The sequence below is a fragment of the Megascapheus bottae genome, chromosome 8 (genome assembly GCF_031878675.1).
Source record: "Megascapheus bottae isolate mThoBot1 chromosome 8, mThoBot2.hap1, whole genome shotgun sequence".
NCBI lineage: Eukaryota > Metazoa > Chordata > Mammalia > Rodentia > Geomyidae > Megascapheus > Megascapheus bottae.
In genome coordinates, this window is record NC_143516.1 from 8,214,119 (window position 1) to 8,228,876 (window position 14,758).

Genomic DNA, 14,758 nt, shown 5'->3' on the forward strand with positions numbered 1-14,758 from the left:
TAACCCTTCCAGAAGTCTAAACAATGGCTCCCAAGTGAAGCTTAAAAGAGCCAAGATAAACTGCAGGCCTGCTTCTTCATCATACACCATCACTGATAGGAGCTGTCTTGACTGACTGATGCTATGTAACAAAGACCAGGTGCCCTTGCCATGATGCAGAATAACTCTGAAATTAAAAGGCTGTTTCATCTCCAAAATGCTGGTAGTATAAGAACTACATGAATGTGGAAGTGGACCAGAGGACACACATTTTCATTAACAGATTCTCTGCCGTTTTGGAATATAGGAATGGCTGTATTGCATCAAACTACTCACTACGAAGTCATCCTTTGTAGTAGAATCTTAACCATGTAATCTTCTAGTACTTTTATTGTATTTTTATAAGTGACAGCATATGAGAGACTAGATAAGAAGGTAGCACTGACCACAAAAAAAATAAACATTTGGTCACAAAATATTATAATATACAGATTAAGTACCTTTAATTCAAAAATCTAAAATCAGAAATGGTACAAAAACCTAATTGCTTTGTTTGTACTTGAGGTAAATAGCCTAAGCTGGCCTTCAAGTGATGATCTTTCCTACCTCAGTATCCTGAGCACTGAGATTACATATATATAGATATATGTAATCACCATGTTCAACTACCAAAATGTTTATGAATGCCAAACTGATACAACAAATGAAACCTTCCCTGGTATTGTTTCATAAGAATGTTTTATGCACAAAAATCATTACAACTACTATGACATTCTGGATATATTTATATATGTATATAAATATATATGTGTTATATATGAAACAAATATATTTTGTGTTCAGATGTGAAAGTCCCATTTTTTTTTTTTTTGCCAGTCCTGTGCTTGGGCTCAGGGCTTGAGCACTGTCCTTGGATTTTCTCAAGGCTAGAGCTCTACCACTTGAGCCTCAGCACCACTTCTGGCTTTTTTGTATGTGGTACCAAGGAATCAAACCCGGGTCTTCATGCATGCTAGGCAAGCCCTTTAACCACTAGGCCAAACTCCCAGCCCTGAAAGTCCCATTTCTTTTGTGCCAGTCCTGGAGCTTGAACTTGGGGCCTGGGTGCTGTCCCTGAGCTTTTATGCTCAAAGCAAGCTCTCTACTACTTGAGCCATAGCTCCACTTAGGACTTTTTGATGAGTAACTGGAGATGAGTCTCACAGACTTTCTTGTCTGGGATGGCTTTAAACTACAATCTCAGTCTCCTAAGTAGCTTGGATTAGAGCTATGAGCTACTGGTGCCCAGTCAGAAGTCCCATTCTAAGATATTTCATGTATTAATATTTCATTCAGCTAAAATATTTCATACATATATATATATTCTGTGTAGAGGCAAATATTCTAAAGTCAAGAAAAATAATAAGAAAAACATTCCAAATCTAAAACACTTCTGGTCTTAAGAATTTCAGACAAAGTGATGCTCAATAGGTACCTATATACCTGCCAAAGACTGCGAAGCATATTATCATATTATCCTCCCTTCTCTCTCTCTCTCTCTCTCTCTCTCTCTCTCTCTCTCTCTCTCTCTCTCTCTCTCTCTCTCTCTCTCTCTCTCTCTCTCTCTCTCTCTGTCTCTCACACACACACACACACACAGAACCACCAAGGACATACAGAGTAAAGCCACAGAATTTATGATTCCCAGACTGCAAGAATAACTAGAACACGAGTCTGCATTTGCCTGCTGCAAGTCTGTGTAAGGCAACAGTACCTGGTTCTCAATGGCCTTCCTATTCTTAGGATCACTGACCACGGACAGCTGCAGCTCTGCCATCTTCTTCATCTTACTGTCCATGTCAATCTTCTGGAGTAAGCCCCGTGTTTGGCTCTTCAGCAGGCGCACTGTGTCCTCCTTCCCATGCTTCTTTGCAAAAAGGGATGCACACGCAGAGTGTATGGCCGTGACCCAGTTTTCCAGATCTGTCTGGCTAGTGGCCTGAACACAGAAATTATTTAACACAAGAGTAGTTTCCAAACAAACACAGCAGTAATTCTCACTAGATACTATGCTGAAAATGTGGGTGGAGATGGAAGAGAAAAACTGGAAAAGGGGGAAGTAGGAGGTAACACTGTCTAAAAACAAATGTCCCCTTGACCTGATAGGTAACTATAACCCCCCTGTACATCACCTGTATAATAGCAATTTTTAAAAAATAGTGAGTACTCTCCAAAATTTTCTCTGATTTCTACAAATGGGCATTTGCTATGAAGTGGCCACAAATGCTAACAGCAGGTCACCTGAACTTGAAGCGGTTTCCAGGGAAAGAAGACTTCATGGCATGCATCCACAGGGCTTTCCAGAGACCTGTGGCCTGACTTCCACTGGGAATCCAGAGAAGAATTTAAGCGTCTCCTGCCTGGACTTCTGCAGTCTCACAGACCTCCTTGCCCTGGCTAGCTTCCAACCTTGTTCTTCAGATCTCAGCTTCTTGAGTAACTAAGACTACAGGTGTGAGCCACTGGTGACTGGCTTCCATCTCATCTAAATCACACAGAAGCCATCACGTCTAACTCTGTTTTCCCAATACCAGCAGTACCTGGAAAAGGTAGACATCTCCAAAGGAGTTGCTGAGACAGAACACGTGCTCCTTCTTGGGGTGCTCTGGGACAGATTGCACGATGCTGTCCTCCACAAAGAGGGCGCTCCTGGGACCACTGCTCGGCTCTGCACAGTTCTTCTCATAGGTTTCATAAAACAGCAGGGTGCAGCCTAGGAGAGACCAGCCAAGTAACGTCCCTGCCATATGACCAGAGGAGCCAGGAAAAGCATGAGAAGGTAAGTGATGCATCTGAGAACACCTCCAAGACCTGACTGAGGTGGCTGCTTAATGCAAACATGGAGAGGAAATGCTGGCCTACCTGCATGATATGAACTGGAATGAAAACGATAATGTAGTACTAATGAGAACGTGGCAGGTTCTCTGCACACTGGGTCATTTAACCCCAGCTATCCTGTTAGGTGGACATGGCTGCTGACTCTGCTATACAGATGACAATTCCAAACCATAGAATCCCCTGTGTGGGTCCCACAGGTGTGCCATGGTGGAACAAGAATATGAATGCAGCCCCATGGTGCCTCATTCTTAAGTACCATATTATTGGTGAAATCTAAATATGGAAGGCCAAAGAAAAGCCCATAATTGTTCATTATACTTACAATTATGGTCATGAGAAACTTAGCTACTGATGACCAAGTACTCAGCTTATCCTCCAAATGCATGTTAAATAACTGAATTTAGTATATTCTTTTATCCCACAAATGATGGGAAAGCAAATATGCCTCTGTTTCAAACAAGACTCTAAAAGTGCTGACTTTTTCGTGTGAATGCCATTACTGGGGTTGAACTCAGGGTCTGGGTTCTGTCCTTTATTATCACTCAAGACTGGTGCCCTGCCATTTGAGCCACACCTCCACTTCTGGCTTTTGTTGGTTAATTGAGTTGAGTCTCACAGACTTTCCTGCCCAGGCTAGTTTAAAACTGATCCTCAGATCTCAGCCTCCTAAGTAACTAGGATTACAAGTATGAGCCACTGGGGCCTGGCTTAAGTAGACTTTTAAGTACTTATTTTCCCCTTCGTAAGGTCGTGATAATGGTCTTTACTATTAGATAGGAATCCCTTATAATTATTAGAAATAATTTATTAGCATCCATCAGTCATACAAGGAAATGCTTCACTGTGGCATTCCCATATGTGTATATAATGTATCCCCATCAATTTCACCCCCTCCTTCATACTCTACCTCCCCTCTTCTCCTTTTGAAAACAATTTCCACAGGTTTCAATTTCAACAATTTCTGTAGCTCCCTGGAAGGGGGCCTGGAGGGATGTCAGTAGATTCTATTCTTGCCACAGTGGCAGAAAGAAACCCAGAAGTAAGAGGGCTTCAAGACACGAACAGAAGCCATAAAAATAGAGACAGTCTCAGTACTTCTGTAAATGCACCTTTGCTTTGTCACCTTCTATCCCCTCACTGTCACTCCATCTTCTTCTGTCACAGGTAGTATCAACATTCGAAAAGCATCTGATGAGCTCGCTTTCTGACACCACACAGTCTGAACTTTGAGGGACACTGGAAGCTAGTCAGCCTAGAAAGTCCCTGTGTCACATACAGTCCACTCATTGGAAAAGGCAGAGGGAAAGTACAATTATCTTCGTTAAGAAGGGTAATTCTGAAACTCAGCATCCATGGCTCATACCTCTAGTTCTAGCTATTCAGAAGGCTGTGATCTATGGATAGAGGTTCAAAGCCAGCCCAGGAAGAAAAGTCTCTGAGACTCTTATTTCTAAACAGAAGACAAAGAAAAGCTAAAGGGGAGAAAAGCAGACCTCTAGGTGTTACACACACACACACACACACACACACACTGTCTATAAATGATTCACCTTTATGCTTTCTTCTAGGCTGGGGAACGGTGTCACCTGATAATGACTGCAACCACTTCTTATGACAGAGTGGCAGAACTGCTGTGCAGAAATGCCAGAGGCTGCAAGGCCGCATCTCCTGGCAGTCTCTGTATAAATCAACATTGGATGCATTGAGTCTTCCTGCTCCCCCATGAGATACTGAGATTGCCTTAAATCTACATAACCAAACTAGGCAAAGTGATTCTAATTTTTAAATGGCAGTGCTTTTATTATCTTAACACATTCTGGCTTCTAAAATTCTAGCTGCTGTTTCCCTCACATGAGAAGAAAAGGAAGAAAGTGGGGGCAGGGAGGAAAGGAAGAAGGACAAAGAAAAAAAAAGAAAAAGTACATTTGATAACAATTCGTCTTTCTTAGTTCATAAAAGTGCAGTAATCCAGATACTATTCAAGCTAGGAAGAATACTATTTTGTAGCTCTGAACAAATCCAGAATATGAAATTCAAGACCTACATTCCAAGTAAGTTAAACCACATTCGGTATCAGTATTTAGTTTGGGTTTTTGTTTTCTTTCCAGATACAGCAAAAGTATGGAGGAATGATGCAGTAATACACATGAGATACACATAAAAGTGATATTATTACTAGGCTGCATTATATATGTATATGTGATTCATATGTATGCATACATTATTCATTCATATGTATATGTAACTGTATATATGTATATATATACACATGTATGAATGAGAAGTAGACCATACTATACAGTTCTTCAGAGTATCTGCAGTACAGTTTGCATTATAAATGCTGGCCTCAGTGGGCATTCTTAGGAGAATACAGTTGAAGAAAATAGTAATCGTAGCCCTCAGCAAGCTGGACTACTTACCTTTAAGTGTCACCCAGTACTGCTTCCACTTCCTCCGGGCCACCAGCTCCAGCTTCCTCTCTTTCTGCAGAGTGACAAGGGGCTTGAAGAAGAGCCACCCAGCCTTGCGAACCACACCCTGCTCCTTCTCAAAGAGCAGATCCAGTTGCTCCAGGGAGCTGAGTGACTCGCTGCTGGACTCCACAGTTTCTGTGGATGTGTCTATGTGCTCAGTGTTGGTCCTGCTCATTTCCAGCTCCCGCATGAAATTCTCGTAAATGTTCTGTCGGAGGGGATCACTGCCAATTGCCTGAGTGGATTCGCTTCTCTGGGACAGAATCTGGGCCGAGCCCCCTGACCATAGGAGGGCAGACATCTGAGAGGGCCCCTGTCCATCTGCATTCATCCCATCTGAGCGGCTGTCGAAAAAGTCACTACCCTCCTTGGACCTCGGCTCCTGTTTGCGAGAGAAACGATACCATCAGAGGCTCCAATAGCTACAGTAGCCACCCTCAACACAGCCTCGGTGGACCACTGGGATGGCGAACAGTGGTGCTACAAAGAAAACTCCTTGTCATACAAAACACCTTAAATCATCACACCTCCCAACCAGGAAGAATTTTAGCAAGTGCTATCCAACCCAATTTAAATCCATACAGTCAACACTTAAAGAGGCAAGCAAGACACCACTAGCTCTCCTAAATCTAGCCTAGAAACTAACTAAGCTGGGTGCTCCTGGCTCACGCTAATCCTAGCTACTCAGAAGGCTGAGATCCGAGGATGGAGGTTTACGGAGCCAACTCAAGCAGCAGTGAACAGTGAAGTCCATGAGACTTTTTTTTTTGGCGGGGGGGGGGGGGGGGTGGGGGGGGAGGGAAGCCTGAGGCTTGAACTCAAGGCCTGTGCACTGTCCCTGAGTTTCTTTTGTTCAAGGCTAGCACTCTATCACTTGAGCCACATTCCCAGCCCATGAGCCTCTTATCTCTAATCACACACACACACACACACACACACACACACACACACACACACACACACACACACTTGGAAGTGGAGATAAGGTGCAAGTGGCAGGGCACTAGCCTTGAGCAAAGCTGCTCAGGAACAGTGTCTGAGTTCAAACCCTAAAACTGGTATACAGAGAGAGGGGGGGAAGGAGAGAGAGAGAGAGAGAGAGAGAGAGAGAGAGAGAGAGAGACAGAGAGACAGAGAGACAGAGACAGAGAGACAGAGACAGAGAGAGAGAGAGAGGCTAATATATCTAGGTGGTGGCTCTCACCAGCAATCCTATCTACTCAGGAGGCTGAGATGAGATCTGGAGGATCATGGTTTGAAGCCAACCCAAGAAGAAAAGCTCATTAAACTTCATCTCTCAATAATCAGCAAAAAAGCATGGCTGAAAGGTGGCTCAAGTAGCAGAGTACCATCCTAGCAAGCATGAGAATCTGAGTTCAACCCCCAAAACTTCCAGAAGGAAAAATCAACTAATATATTTTAAACGTATCAGTGAAGATTTGTGGCATTCTCCCCATCCTTGCTGACTGTAAATCAATGCTTTCTGGGAAGAATTCTTATTCTTATAATCAATTTTCCTCCGGATCATCTGAAAATGAAGCTAGAGACCAGATAGGGTAGCGGGGACAGGAGTCAGGTATTGTTATATAAACTCCACCAGGTTTTCTCCCTTTCTCTTTGGCAAATACAGTCTTCAGAATCTCTGGCCATGATGTCTACCATATTATTTTCCTAGTTCATAAAAAAAACCTTGAACCAAAGATTACTTACACCAAGGGTTTATGACACCCCAAAGGTCTGACTAGTGAACTGCAGCTTTTTTATCATGATTTATAGTTCTTACTTAATTTGGGAATTTTCTTCAGGAAAAGAACATTTTCTCCCATTCACATGCTTTTATTTGAGTACAAATTATATCCTACTAGAGATACCAAAGTAATAATTCTTACCTTCAATGCTGATTTTAACACAAAATTAAACACAAGCAACTATACCCCACCTATGAAGACTAGAGACACTGAATACCAAGTTAAAAGCAGGAAAGTGCTGGTTCTATGTCTAGATTGCCTTTCACTAATGCTATCCATCATGTGAGCCACTCCTTGGTAAATAGCAGTAATTTGATTTTTCACCAAGAAGTAACCTTCAATTCTGCCTCAAAAGATGCTCACATTTCAAATTTATTGCTTACATTAAGGTAGGTACAGAGAAAGCGAAGCTCACCTGTCTACTTAGCACCTAGAGAGCCTTTCAGTACTGTTTCCTTATGCATTAAAATAAAATGGAGGAGAAGCTGGGCCAAGGACCACTGATGAAAGCCCTTATTTCCTTCTACAATGTGGAGAACATTTCTTTTCAGAAATTTCATCCGGAAAATCAAATGGCATTTCTTTGCTGTCTTAGGCTGGAAAATCACCATCATGTAACCGAAGAGTATTTCCAAGTACCAGAAGCTAAAAACAACTGAGCCCCAAACACAGCTATTACTAATGAAAATATTATTTTCCACTGTGCTTATACCATGTCTCAGAGTCCTGCTCATTTATACACAAGATGCCTTTAAAAACAGAGCAAATGAGCCAGTGCTGAGTCACCACAGAGGCTTCCACAATATTTTCGAATTGTGGTTTGTCACTTTGTTGGTCTTCCAGGACTCCTAGGAGATGAAGAAACACTTCTCAACTAGCATTAACATTGTTTTAGTTATTTAGATGTTCCCCCAAACACTAGGTTTCCTCTGCTTTCCTGCAAGAGCCATAACATTGTACTGCGAAGCAAGCCGGTCTTTATCAGAGAGAGGCACCTAAGTGTCAATAGTCCATGCCACCCATATACACTGCAGTCAGTGACTACAAGTTGAAGGACTGACTTAAATCTTCAACCAGCACAAAGCAAGACTTTTCCCCTTGAAATATGTGGATATGTTGCATATTAGCATTTATTACTGATTTTTCTACTGAAGTTTACATTCTTCTAGTAGCTGATCAATTCCTAAAACTTCCTATCTAATAGCCACTGATGGATTTTAAGGCTAAAGAGAAAGGGCCTCTGAACAATAACAACTGATAGAATTCTTAGTAGCCATGTTGCAGTTGTTAAACTAAAGTGCTTGCACTATATGTACACAAAGGATCTGATTTCATTTCTGCCCCATCAGACAATCATTTAAAAAAAAAATGGTTTGTATACCTTGATGGCCAGACTACTACAGCTAAAAGTGGAGAAGATCTAATGCCCAGTATTATGACAGTTAATACTGTCTGTGTACTTCAAGTTTGCTGAAAAAGTAGATCTTAGATGTTCTCATCACAAGAGAAGGGCAACTATGTGGCACAAAGGCTATCTTAACTGTGGGGGTCACTTCCAAAGTCTATGTTTTGTTTGGCTGTCAGTCATGGGGCTTGAACTCTAGGCCTGGGTGCTATTCCTGAGCTCTTCAGCTCAGGAATCTTGGAGAACAATGCACAACTGAGCCACCAGCTAACTGATGATTGTGCAGTGAAAGTAAGAAATTAACCTTGGTTGTGTTGAACCAGAGATCTGATCTAGAGGCTTTGTCACCTCAGCAAAACCTAGCCTAGCCTGCTTGATAAAACTAAAAATTTAAACAAAATCAAATTCTTACTGTAGCTAGATTAATATAAAGAGTTGATCTGCATAAAGAATGTAATACCCTGTAGTAGATATTCTCCCCCCTCTCTCACATTTATAGACTATCAATTGTAAGAAGACAAACAAAACTTTTAAAAGCTACCCTCCCATTTTCTAGAACAATTTTCCACCTTCCTATTGAAACACAATTAATAAGTAGTTATGAACAGCTTGGGTGTGTAGCTAAGCAAGTAAAGCACACACAGACTTGAAGAACTCCAAGAAGGAAACTCCAACTGCCTGACTCTTGAGCTTCCTTTGCATTAAATGAGGGGGTGCAACTTAGCTTTAAAATTTAGACTGTTTACCATATTGTTCTTAATTCTACCAATACAAGAAATGGATCTAGGTTTTGTATATGACACAGCAATGAAGAAGGTCTGGTTCCTGTGGGCGGGGGTGGGGGTGGGGGACAAGACGACCTACGTCTGACAGAAAGTGATTTAGCGACAACTGCTCTGCTTTTGAACTAAGAACTAAAATGAGTGGATCTGGTACAAACACAGATGAGAAACACAAAGACTCCATGGGCTCCATGACAGAATCAACCAGGAGACACAGGAGATGACACAACTGCTTCTTTAACACTGGAATCCAATGTTTATGGTAACTGTGCATGTGAGCCACAGCCTGGGAGTCCCCAGAGGCTCTTTTCCTCAAAGGGCTCCATTACAGTCAGGTGAAAAATAGAAGATCAAAGAAATCTCTACTCCTCCACGGCTTAGCCTAAGAAGTGATCATTAAAAAGTAAGCAAATTACTACACTGAGGAATACAAAAAGGTCCTGGGCACAGGACAATGACCACCTGTCTGTCCTTTATCACTGTGGTGAACAGAAACTATTTAACTTCATAAACTGGGAATGATCTCCACAGAAAAGTTATGCTACTTTATTCTCGTCAAGCTATAAATCAGTAATACTTATATGTATGGCATTATTTTGCAAGAAACTATTCAAATTCCTAAACTCTATGACATATTCTTTTTTTAATTGTATGTTATTGTCTGGTTGGTGTTAGAGGGGTTACAGTTACATTCGTCAGGTAGTGGGTACATTACATCTTGAACATTGAAACTACCTCTTCCCATGTTTTTCTCCTTCTTGCCTTCCCTTACCCACTCCCAATGAAAACAAATTTATTATAGTTATAAAGGTGATGTTTATAGGAGTTACAGTTACCTAAGTAAGGTAAAGAGCACATTTCTTTTTGGACAATGTCACTCCTTCACTCTCTCCCAGTTTTTCCCACCCAGACCCACCCACAAGTTATATAGTTCATTTTCAACACAGTGTCCAGTGAGTGCCACTGCTGCATTTGTTTTGTTTTTGTTGGTCATGGGACTTGAATCAGGGGAATGGACACTGTCCCTGTGACTCTGCCACATTGAGCCACAGCACTACTTCTGGTTTTCTGGTGGTTAATTGGAGATAAGAGTCTCATGGACTTTCCTTCCTGGTCTTGATTTGAACTATGATGCTCAGATTTCAGCCTCCTGAGTAGCTAGAATTATAAGCATGAGCCATCAGGACCCAATCTGCATTTCTTATATTCATTTTTAAAGTATTTTATAAGTATTAAAAGAATGAAGAACTGGTATGAAGCTCAGTAGTCAAGAGTGATGGCCCAGCATTTGTAAGGCCCCAGGTTTAATCCTCAGCAACAGAGAGACAGACAGACAGACAGACAGACACAGACAGGCAGACAGACTGAACTACCAAGATCTATTAAAAAGGTAAACAATCACTTTTTATTTTTGGTGGCTGAAACACTCAGTTCTTCTATGAAAACTCTATATACTAATAAAAATACTATTAATACTATTGAAGGTACTATTACCAGTATTAGTACTAGTAGTAATTGATTACTATTACTATTAATGCATCACAATTATTTTTTGTATGTGCCAGTACTGTAGCTTGAACTCAGACTACTGTGCTCTCTGTCAGCTTGCTTGCTCGGGGCTGATACTTCACTTCTTGAGCCACTCCTCCAGCCTGGCATTTGCTGACTAATTAGAAGTAGGACATTGTCTGCTCAGAGTAGATTCAAACTACAATACTCATATCTCAGCTCCCCTGAGTACTAGGGTTACAGACATCATCTATCATCTTGATTATTTTTTGTTTTTTTGTTTTGTTTTTTCGGGTCTTGGGGTTTGAACTCTGGGCCTGGGCGCTATCCTGGTAGCTCAAGGCTACGTCCCACCCCTTGAGCCACAGCACTACTTCCGGTTTTCTGGTGGTTAGCTGGAGATAAAGTCTCACATTCTTTAGTGCCTGGGCTGGCTTTAAACTTCAATCCTCAGATCTTAGCTTCCTGAGTAGCTAGGATTACAGGCATGAGCCACTGCACCTGGCTTAGTTCTTATTTTATCAGCATTATATTTTTGCCATTATATCTTCCTTCATAGAAGACATTTTTTTCTTAAGTTTGGTTAACTATCTCCATGAGGAGGTGGTCAGATTACATGTGCAGATACATTGTCAGCTCCTTTTTAATCTTGTTTTGATGTGTCAACTAAGACACAGAAAATTTAATTTTCTCCAAATAACAGTGTATTCAAAAAGCCTACTTACCAAAAAAACAAACTCTAACAAACAAAACAAATCTCTCTTCCTTTTTGTTTGAATTTAGAGAGTGATGTCAAGAAAAACCCTTAGAGAACCAGTTCATCAAGGACTTGTCCACAGTTCTGCACTTTATAAGAAGACAGGGCCAGCTCTGTAGATCAGTCCTGTGAAGGTCACACAGCAGTACCAAGACAGGCACAGGATACATGTGCTGTGGACTGATCACTGCACCTCCCCACCCCCAAATCCTGTGAGATAAATCAATCTTGCTGTTCAAGCCACCAGTGGTGTTTTATTTGCAACCTGAGTTAAGATAGGTGGACATTGAAGTTGTGAGCTTAAGGGTGAAAACATACCTGCAAAGATGTGTCGGGTCTCACACTGACTCTCCTTCTACTAGCTCTATGAACTTCCCTGTAGCTCCACCCACCAGCCCACCGATGAGGAAACTCACCTGGAGTTTCCTCTTCTTCCTGGAGAGGCTTCCGGTCCAGTCGCTGAAGCGTCGCATTCTGGCCTTGAGGGTATCCTTCTTTGCAGTGTCTTCAGTTAAGGCTTTGGACTTGCGGCAGGGAAGGGTGAAGGACCCATACTGTCCAGGGACCCTGTGCTCCACCCTGGATGGCACATCAATGTCAGAGGCAAAGGAGACACGGTTGCTGAGATTGGCGTGGGAGCCAATATAGTCATCAGAAAGGCAGATGCCCGAGGGGGAGCGGCTTTCCAGGTTGGCATCCTTATAGAGGTCTCGGAGGGAGGAAAGGGAAGAGCTTTGGTTGAAAGGCTTTTTGGCATCGGCGGGCGGGAAGCTGGGATCAGGTGTGCTGGGGGCCAGGAAGCAGCCCTCCACCTCGCTCAGCTCTCCGGCATTTCCCCACGGGGAGTCGTACCAGGAGGACTCGGAGCTCAATGAGCTGCCCTTGCTAGAGCGCAGGTGAGAGTCGGTGGGCGAAGGTCGCTGGCTGGCTGGGGAGTCAGTGCTGGAGCCCCTCCTGGCATCAGGCGCAGGGGAGGTTTCTGATGCCAACGTAGGCGAGTACCTCAGCAGCTGCACCGGCCCGCTGGGGTCCTCTGCGGACCCTTGGCTGTGGGTACCACTGTTGTGGAACTCGACCCTCAAACAGCCATCCAGCTTCCCCAGCGTCTTGATGAACACCCTGGGGCTTCGGCGGTCCTCCCCGGGTGGGGTGGAGGCCATGCTCTCATTTCCCCCGTAGCAGTTGAGAAGGCGTCCATTGCAGTCTCTGGAGGTCATGTGGTTATCTGCTGGCTCACGCCGGACGTAGTGAAAGGCATCCTGGCCCTGGCAGTCGGGCCCTGGGGCGGTTACCCTGTGCTTAGAGTAGCCAGTGCCTTTGGAGACCTTGCAGGTGGGTCCACCGACTCTCGTGGAATAAGGCTGATGGGTCTTGAAGTGAGAAAGGCAGCTTCGGGCCAGGGACCTAGACTTGTAGCCTGCTCCACTGTTTCCGTGGGTCCATCCGTGCAATGACTTCTCGTCTTTTGCGTGGATGCTGCGTATTTTCAGGGAGCAAGGCTTCTGCTTAGCACCAGTCATGGTATTGCTGTGATTTTTAGAGCCTTGGAGGGTGTACTGACTCTCTGAGTTCCCCATTTTAACCTAAATTAAGAACAGTTGCATTAGTAAGAGCCATGGCCTAAGTTAAACCCTACTATGATGGATCTTTCCAAGGAAAGTAATGTCCTACACATTTCACAGCTTCCTCCTCTGCCTGGCATCACTCTAAAGGAGGACAGACAGGAATGCATTACAGGAACTACTTACCCCTTATTGTACAAGGCTACTCACCAGTCACACAGACAGCATGCACATGTGTGCTAGTCATTTTAAGTGCCTTATTAGTTATTAGTTAAGCATATTATGTTGTTAATGCAGAAACCCAACATGCATAAGAGTCAGCTGAAGGCAGAGACATCCTTCAGACTTGGTGTTGACAGGTTTTGAAGAACCAGTGGGAAAAGTGCCTCTACTCCATCAGTCTAGACACAGGGACTTGCAGAGATCAGCAAGATGCACTCTCATTACACAACAAATTAGAACTAAGAAGTCATAAAACATTGCAGGATTTGGATCTAGTAGCCTCATATCTTTCACAATCTCCACGCTGAAGTCCTTGATGTAAAATGGTGTTGTATTTGCCTAGAACCAACACACATTTAGTTTGTGTGTGTGTGTGTGTGTGTGTGTGTGTCTGTCTGTCTGTCTGTCTGCCTCTGTGTCTGTGTACCAGTTCACAGAATTCAGAGTTTCTGCTTTTGCTTGGCATTTTTTTAAATATTTTTTATTGTAATTAATAAAAAGGTTACATGATATTTGCCAGATAGAAGGTGCATTAATTCACATACATTGATACCCTTTCACATGTCTTGGTACCCATTACCCTCCCCCCCCCCCCACCAACCCCCCCCCCCATCTTGGTTGCTTGGCATTTTTATTCAAGGTGTTTTTTTTTTTTTTTTTTGGCCAGTCCTGGGGCTTTAACTCAGGGCCTGGGCACTGTCCCTGAGCTTCTTTTTCTCAAGACTAGCACTCTACCACTAGAGCCACAGTACCATTTCCAGTTTTTTCTTATGTATGTGGTAACCAAGGAATCAAACCCCGGGCTTTGTGCATGCTAGGCAAGCACTCTACTGCTAGGCCAAATTCCCGGCTCACTTTTTTGACTTTGTTTTTTTGTTTATTTTGGTCAGTCATGGGGCTTGAACTCTGGACCTGGGCACTGTCCCTAAGCTCTTCAGCTCAAGGCTACCCGCCCTACCCCTTGAGTCACAGTGCCACTTCTGACTTTCTAGTTTCTAGTGGTTAATTGGAGATAAGAATCTCTCTGACTATAGTGCCCAGGCTGGCTTTGAATGGTGATCCTCAGATCTCAGACTCCTGAGTAGCTAGGATTACAGGCATGAGCCACAGCCCCTGGCTTTGACTTTTTAAAAAGGAAAAGAATAACATTTCAATAAAAGTAATGCCTAGAGCTTATCTAAGGGCTTCAGTTATCCACACTTTAAAACATGACAAGAGAAAAATGTCCCAAATAACACATTTAGAATGTGGCCATCATAAAAAAAAAAAATTCTTTTTTCAACCATTAGATTCTTTTAATCCCCTTCAAAACCATACTTTGCTCAAAGAGTTTATTAAGCTAAGGACCAAGTTAAGATTTTCTCCAAATCTTCCTTACTTCTCCATTTTAATCAGTGTGTCACCTTGGGGGCAAATAGGTATCAATGGCTCCTATTTTCCAAA

The 14,758-nt window shown here is 42.9% G+C and overlaps 1 protein-coding gene across 1 annotated transcript in view; it reads right to left on the bottom strand.

Moving 5' to 3' along the window:
• The window catches only part of Tiam2 (TIAM Rac1 associated GEF 2), an 84,975-nt gene extending 71,867 nt beyond the window's left edge, over nt 1–13,108 (bottom strand). Inside the window, exons 1-4 of the mRNA XM_090337924.1 lie at nt 11,948–13,108; nt 5,277–5,712; nt 2,559–2,731; nt 1,733–1,957 (exon numbers count right to left, since the gene is read on the bottom strand). Of these exons, the coding sequence (XP_090194050.1) occupies nt 1,733–1,957; nt 2,559–2,731; nt 5,277–5,712; nt 11,948–13,108 (1,995 nt within the window). The remainder of the gene's footprint in view (nt 1–1,732; nt 1,958–2,558; nt 2,732–5,276; nt 5,713–11,947) is intronic.
• Nucleotides 13,109–14,758: the final 1,650 nt, after the last annotated feature.